The sequence below is a fragment of the Lathyrus oleraceus genome, chromosome 7 (genome assembly GCF_024323335.1).
Source record: "Lathyrus oleraceus cultivar Zhongwan6 chromosome 7, CAAS_Psat_ZW6_1.0, whole genome shotgun sequence".
Classification (NCBI taxonomy): Eukaryota; Viridiplantae; Streptophyta; class Magnoliopsida; order Fabales; family Fabaceae; genus Lathyrus; species Lathyrus oleraceus.
The window spans coordinates 44708353-44716702 of NC_066585.1; the positions used below are offsets into that span (position 1 = coordinate 44708353).

An 8350-nucleotide genomic window follows, 5' to 3' on the forward strand; every position below is an offset into this window, starting at 1 on the left:
TTTAAGTTGACCGGAAGAAAGTGAAAAATTATTAATCAGTGAGAGTATAAGAAAAAGAAGGTACTAGTCAAAAAGTTATTGATCACGCTCAACATTTTTGAAGATTACTACACCCCTCGATTTGAAAGAGTAAATTAGGCATTACTTGTGATTGGATTTTCATTGGTTTAAGAAATGTGTGTATCTATCTTCTTATCCTCATTATCCGATGAATCCAATAATATATCTCAATAAATAATTTTCAGAATTAACAACTACATTTATTCTTGTTTCTAACACCACACAAATAGTTTAATTTCAATCCTTTCAATGTTGAAGTCCACCACTGAGTGATTATAAAATATTGTCCGTTACAGAAACTGGCAGTTGCCTAGGATTAAGCTTGTCATCAATTCACTTTTGTCATTGTCCATGTTTATGTCCTTGTCTATGTTTATGTTCTCAAGTTCATCATTTTCAGATATGTCCTTCATCTTTTAGTTGTAAAATGAAATCTTTGAAATATACTTGAAATAACCAAAACTAGCATTGCACAGCACAAAAATTATAATACTATAGCACAAATATATGGAGTACAAATGCTGCAAAGCTTACAATGTAACATCACACATAGAAAAAATACAAGTGATGACTCTTCTCTAACATGTTGAGAAGTTCATTTATATTCTGAACTTCTCAACCAAACACTTTGTCTCGCTGTCTGTCTTGTATTACTCACTGTATATAAGTTGTAAAGCGGTTAGAAACAGGATGAGCACTCATTTTCGGTCTCTTCGCTCCTTTCTAATCCGCTCCTTCCATCTTATATAATCTACTATCTATTTTGATCTATCCTAATGAAATGCAAAATACACAAGAGTTTAAGAAGATTTGACACCAAAATGAAAAAGGAGAGAATCAGAAGAACTTCTTCTCGCCTCACTGCACATTTCATATTACATAAGAAAGCAATAAACCGTTCGCAGTCGTGTCTGACTTTTTAAGCCAAATAGATTATTCTCAGGCCAACAAGTAGTTCGCGACTGAGACATCTGCTGGAGAAGTGGAATGGATGTAGACAAATTCAAGGCTTTTACCGGCCGATAATGAGTTAATCCATGCTGGGAATGTGTATGAATCACCGGACTTTGTTAGTCCCCAGAGTGGACCGTAAAGCTTGGATATTGAAAGGTTGAGAGACTTGAGATTCTTGTTTGATTTGTTAGTCACAATTGTTGAATATCTATAGTAAGTTATTCCATTTGCAACCCACGAGTGGGTAACTTTCTGTTCAACGGAAATCGGACCTGACCATGAAGCTGAAAAAAGCGAAGTTCCTCAATTAGACTAGGAAAAATTTAAGTATCTATCAGTTAGTTAAAGAAATCATATGCTAAAAGCAGTACCTGGGGATGGAGTTATCTTGGGTTTGATGAATGAATGTTGCCTGGTAACAACAGGCTTTGGAGCTGTAACAACAACTGCGAGGAAGAAAAGCACGGCGATTACTTTTACTATCACCAGAAAATTTGTTTATAGTAAGAGTGAGGCAAATAATGATGACAATACCTGGAAGGAGCTGGTTATAACCACCGTGACCGCCACCGAGCCGAGCAAGAACACCTATAAGAGGAGCATTGTTGTAGGTTGCTGGTTCTGTTTGTTCATAGTTCTTTCTTTCATCAGCGAAGTCATCGTATGCATCAGGTCCACCAACAATAGCACCAGTTAGTATATTGGTGTTGCTCCTTTTGCTGCTAAACCAAGTATCATAACCTCCCATACAGCTGACAAATGAAGGGTTAGCCTTGATTGAAACAATGGATGAACCTCTGTGGTGAACTCTTTGAGGGAAATTGTTTCCATATCCCACCATGTAACTTGTAGCCCTCGGGTTGTCCCCAAGAATGTAATCCACCTGAGACTTCGCAAATGAGAGAAGCTGAGAAGGAGCGACATAGCCAGAAGCACATTTCAAGTCCCTCGCAGAAGAAGCGAGGTAGTCAGAATAGACTGTAGCTAAGAAGGAGGAACTTGTGGCAAACTGCAAGTTGTTCCATCTTTGGCGGTATATTAGGCCACCGGGTGTCTTCTGAACATTGTGAGTACCCCTTCCCATGCATGAACACATGAAATACTCAGACTTTTCCAGATATCTTTCAAACACTGGTGTATGAATGCCAGCTTTTCCTTGCAATAGGAACTACACATCAAGAAACAGTAGAAAAATGTTTAGCCACAAATGTTTGATAATAAACACATACAATCATATCTCATTCCGGCACCGATATCTATACGATAAAAAATTGATGTTACCTTGGCAACCAAAGTCTGAACACCAGGATACTTAACATCCCAACTAAACTCAGTCATTTGCCAACCAGTTCCACCCATGGCGTCACCATTTCTACCGAGGTAATCCAAGTAATATTGGTTGTTAGATGCTTGATACAACCACGCAGCAGCCCAGAGCAATTCATCCTGTGCATACAATTACCAACGTTCAATTATTAATACGCACATGGTTCATTTCAATTTTTCAAATGTAAAGTCTTTTATATTGATCCACAATTGAATTGAACCCGAAAATCTTACATTATAGCCACTGATAGATCTGTAATACTTCTGGGCAACTGTGATACTGCTGTCATATTTGCCTCTATATTTATCCGCAAAATCAAACAGCTACAATTTATCAAAACCAGAGAAAAATCAGTTTCTAATAGTCAATTATTTTCATTAAACAAATTAAACAACATTAAGCTCCTCTAATTACGATCCTAAAAACACATTATTAATTAGTAGTACTAGTACCTCTTTGGTATCCTCATTTATTAGGTTTCAACTAAAATACCTAAAAACAGATTCAGATCTAGAACAGCAGTGAAATAGAATATCAGAAGCATCTTTGAAATTTCGTTCTTAATTACTCAACCTAGTCTCTAACTATAATAAATGAATTATTAAATGCAACATGTGCATTCACCTATCAGAAACAGTGACAGAAAACAGAAACAGTATAGAGGCACATGACAGCGAAAAAATAGGACCAATGTTAAGGTGATGGTTCCAACAAGCAACAAAAACCCGAAACAAATTGATGGTTGTGGAACAACCCACTTGCGCTAGTAAATGTTAATTTTTCGACCCAAAAGAGGGTTCTGTTTGTAGCACCGACAATGTGTCCTCGTGAAATGACAAAGTCGTATAATAACGAAGTTTCGTTTTCTTGTGAAGTGAATCTCTTCATTCAGAAGTTTAGGATCTAATTCCGCACAAATATCAATATGTACGGTCAAATGCGTTTACCGCCACAAGAATGCCCCTTCACTACTCATAAAAAACCGAACCGTTTTCTTTTTTAATTTAATAGAAAACCCAATATTTTTTTGGACCACAACTTTATTATTACTACAGTATTATTTATTATTATAGTGAGCAACCTAAATAAAAAATGGTTAAATATGGATCTCACTCTTTCACACTTGTTTAGTTGTTTTAAGAAAAAACCTAAATTGAGTGAACTCTTGCTTAATAAAGTAAGACCAAAGAAGACAAGAAAAAGTGGTAAGCAAAATTCCACAAGTGATTTTTATGGGTCCATAAAAATATTATCTCTTCCTCCTACTTTTCCAATTTTACATGGCGTAACCGGAGAAACTAATATCTCAAACCAAAAATAGTTACAATAAATGTTTTATTTTTATTTTTATTTTTGGTTACTTTATACTTATTGAGTCAATAAATGTTTCTCTACCGACCCATGCGGCACAATTTGGTAGCAATAAAATCTCTGACAAAAGATTCATAAATAAAAGTGTAGTACTACTAACCACCTAGTTTCATGTTCAACCGTTTCACCAATATTTGCCGATAAGAGTAAAAAAAAAAAATCATGCACATGCTTCAACTTTTATTTATCTACTCTATATAATCTTCCTATTTTACCCTTTTTATTTACTCAAACCATAAAAAAAATTAATTAATGAATTAAGAGTGTTGAATGGTGTGAAAGTGAAACCTCGTAGGCATGGCTGAGAAGTTCACGGGAATACGCAGGGTTAGAACGGCGGAAGACTATAGAAGCAGCTGCCATAGCGGCGGCGGTTTCTCCGGCGAGATCCGACCCGGGATTACTCGGATCAATCTTGTAAGCGTGACGGTCAGTAGTCATATCCTCCGGCCTTTGCCAACACTTGTGGTCAGTGTTTCCGTCCCCTACCTGTTTGTCAAAATGCGTCAATTAATTAATATGACGTAACATCCAAATTCAACTTTAACTCTCTGGAAAATAAAAAGACACTAACCAATCACTGTTATTATATTACTATATTTCATTCTAAAAAAGCATAGTAGGAAAAATACCTCTCCATACAGAACATTAGGTTCAGGATGAGCTTTGATGAAATAATCAGTCCCCCATTTCACAGCCTCCATGGCGTGACCAAGCTCGCCACTACTCGCCATTTGTTTACCGTATTCAATGATACTCCACGACATCATTGTAACGGTAAACGCCATTGGTAACCCGAATTTCACATTATCACCGGCGTCGTAGTAACCACCGACTAGATCTACGCCGCTTACTTTACCGTCTTGAAGACCGGAATGAGATCTCCATGAAACTCTCTGGTTATGCGGAAGATAGCCAGATCTCTGAGCTTCGAAGAACATAATGCTCTTGCTAAGAGCTTGACCGTAGTCATGACCAGCAAAAGCAAACGGAAATAGAAACAGAGAAAGCATGAAAATGAGTTGCGGTAACTTCTCCATTGAAAACAGAAACTGAAATATAAATATTCTAAATGTGTTTGTTCAATGGCAATGCCGAAGAGTTTAAGAAACTGAAACTGAAACTTCAAATTTTTCGAAGTTTCAGAGAAAGAAACAGAGTGAAGAAAAGAGAGTGAAGAAGAGTACAGGGATTGGAAAGTGGTGACCTCGAGGCTCTATATATTAAGGTGGAGAGGGACAAATTCACACTCATTTTATTTAAAATTAAATTAAATGATTTTATTTTATTTTTGTACGAATTGTGTTAATGTTAATTTTAATAGTAATAAAATTTAATTTGTTTTTCTATTTTTTTTAATATTAAATTTTGGGTTTTGGAGTTTGTATAAACATGTGTGTGATGAGAAAGGAACAATGTCATGTGGCGTTACAGCAAAGAGTCGGTGAGGTTTTAAATTATTTGGCCCAATTGGAATTACTGCTTATCTTTATACGGTTAAATTACAAAATGAAAAATTAAATTTGTTTGACTTGTGAAATTTTGTTTCATGAAAAATTAAAATAACAGTTTTTACATAAATAGCCTTATTGTGGTCCCTGGAAGAGCCATAGGAAAGAACCACTACTGAAGATTTGGTCTTTTTCCCTCCTAATCGGCGTGATGAGAGTAACAAGAAAAATTATGAATAATTCCCATACAATACAACCATTTCACACGTTCCTTTGCCACTGAAAACTTTCCCCATTTTTAACTTCTATTCTATGCTTTTTATTTTTGCACCATAAAATTGAAGAGAGTGAATCACTAAAAAGTAGTATCTGACTTTGACTGAATGTCTCAATGTGGTGGATGAGAGTGTTCTAATTGTAAAATATTTAAAAAGTTTTAGTTTGAAGTAACTGAAATTGTAAGAGTAACTGCCTCTTTATGTTTTTATTATGGAAAAACTCATGTTGGCTAAGATGCATGTGACAGTCATTAGTCATATCGGTAAGGTAAGTAAGTAATCACATGGCTTTTGATTATTAAGAGGAAGAAAGGTAAGTAGATATTTGACTGATGCTACTAATATCCTAATTTTCTTTTCTTAATTGGGTGGCCTAATCATTTCCATTCCTTTTTAAATGTTATTTTTTTGATTTTCTACTGTATCTAAAAAGTTAATCATTATTGTTATTTTTTCAATCACAATTCTCCTTTTACCTATAATATTCTTAATTATTTATTACATTTATTTTATTTTTTCTTTCTCTGTAATAATATTTAGGGATAATTTTGACAAAATACAATTAATACTGCATTAAATTTTGTAAATGACAATTAATTTTTTTTTTAAAAAAGACACTTAAAAAAGAACAAAGGGAGTAATATTCTATGAACAAAATACGTATACATTGCAATCTCATTTTGACAAGAAAATACTAATGAAACAATGAACACGAATTAGAAAACTAAATCAAAGTTATAATATTTATATTTAAGTAATATAATTTTTTTTTAATTTTACATACTTGTAGATGTGGATATCATTATCTCTACTTGTTGATTTTAAACTGAGGGTTGATTTAGATTTACTCAAGAAATTGAAGTACAAGGTGTTGATGGGAAAAGTGGAATTCGCCTTCTCTGTGGAGGTTGAATATGGTCATGCTTTGGACAATTGCAAAAGAAGAAATGTTCATAACCAAAGCAAGATAAAAGCGGAAAAAAAAAGTGGAAAAGCAAAAGGAATAAGGTATTGAGATAGTTAATTTATCATGTAAGGAACAAGTAGTTGATTTGTCTAGCAAGAAATAATTTGGCAAGAATACATGAAAAACAAGTGGAATGGCCAAGCAACTTATACCTGATTCAAGAGACTAAAAATTTAGATTCCTTTAATTACTAAGGAATTGAGTTTGTGGAGGCTACTCTTCGAGATGAGAAAGTCTCATAAACCCATATGGGTTTGGAACCGATTATGGTCCAAGAATTTTTGAAAAATTCTTGGGCTAATTTGGAAGATCAAGAAGAAGAACATGATAAAGAGGCTTTCAAAATGGTCACATCAAGGGAAAAAAATCAGATATTAAACTTCTAAAATCAAATATATCATTAGATTCTTACTTAGTCATACTAATCCTTCCTTATGAAGTGTATTTTCTAGAACATTAGAGGCATTGCTAATGTCTCTTCTAGATTAGCCCTAAAAAGGCTCATTTTTGTCACAAAAAAAAACAGACATCGTGCTCCAAGATGAACCATGGATGAATTTTAATAAATTCCCTAAAAAGTGGCTTAAGAACTTAAACCTCAAGTTGTTTGCTTTGAATGAGAGAGGTGATCTCCTTCCAAATCTTTAATGCTTTGTAAAGTGGATCTTAATCCAATTATTTTCAAGTGTGATTATCAACATGTATACTTCACCATTACTCGTAATAATAACATATTTGGTTTCTCTGCATTATATATTTTACCAATTACATCATTAGAAGAAATTTACAGAAGAATCTTACTCCCTGGTGTTTCATTGGGAATTTCAATGCAATCATTGAAACAAATGAATAGCATGGATCTCATAGTCCCGCCAAAGCTCCAAGGGAGGAATTCCACAATTGGTTTGATTCCAAACATTTCATTCATCTTTGTACTTTGGGAAATCACTACACTTAGAGTAATGGTTGAAGATGTACAACTCTAACTAAAAAAGGACTTGATAAGGTGGACTCAAGTGGATTGACACTTCCTCATTTAGCACATGTAATACTCTTATCGAAAACAAGTTTGACCACTTACACATTCTTTTAACTTTCATAGTTAATGAGGTTCACTATGACTCTCAATTCAAATTTATGCATATGGGGACCTTACAGAAGGATTGTCGGGACATAATTGCTCAAACTCAGAATACTAAGATCTCTGGTTGTCCCACGTTCATTCTTAATAAGAAGTTGAAGTTGCTTAAATTCAAACTCAAAGACTAAAATAAAATTTGTTTTGGTAATGTGACAAATAAAGAGAATCTGACCAACATTCAAAATTGCATAGGAGCTCATGGCTATAATGACTTACTTCAAGGCCAAGGAAAAGAAACACAGTTAAATCTTAACGAACTTTTAAACCTAGAAGTTTGTAGGTCATAGGAGTTTGTTGGGCTATCCCTCCTATTTAGAGTGATCCAAATGAATATGGGTTAGTAGTCCATGTATGAGTAAGACTTTGTTATTATACAACAAAGAGAATTAGGTCAACAATTTATAAGGTAAGAAACAACAAAAGAAAAATTGAGAGAAGTGTGAAATTTCCGTAGCCCCAATTCAGCACAGATCAATCCCACGAGGTCGTATTTTTCTCACAATCCAACCGTAGGATCATCCTGATTTTTGGCGACAATGTCCATCACTCATAAAAGTACATTCTGAATGGTGGGGATCGAATTTTGAGCTTTCTAGACCTGTCTGCCGAGTGGTTTTCTAAGGTATGATGTTTGTGGTTATTTTGGTTGATTGTATCTCTTGATTCTTGTTGTATTCCAATATTGATTGTAAATCTTGATGATGTTGATGTATGCCTCTAGATAGTGTTAGAGAGAACCTTGGTTGTATCCATTGTTGATTATAGTGGAGATATTAAGTGGCTTACGGGTCTCGTGGTTTT

At 34.5% G+C, this 8350-nt stretch overlaps 1 protein-coding gene across 1 annotated transcript; it reads right to left on the bottom strand.

Annotated features, from left to right (window-relative positions):
* Positions 1-528: 528 nt before the first annotated feature.
* Positions 529-4910, bottom strand: LOC127108428 (endoglucanase 6). The gene is made up of 7 exons (XM_051045889.1): positions 4345-4910; positions 4001-4201; positions 2575-2664; positions 2296-2460; positions 1549-2182; positions 1386-1460; positions 529-1298 (listed from the first exon to the last, which is right to left on the bottom strand). The coding sequence occupies exons 1-7, from the start codon at positions 4750-4752 to the stop codon at positions 1000-1002; spliced, it is 1872 nt and encodes a 623-aa protein (XP_050901846.1). The 5' UTR covers positions 4753-4910; the 3' UTR covers positions 529-999.
* Positions 4911-8350: the final 3440 nt, after the last annotated feature.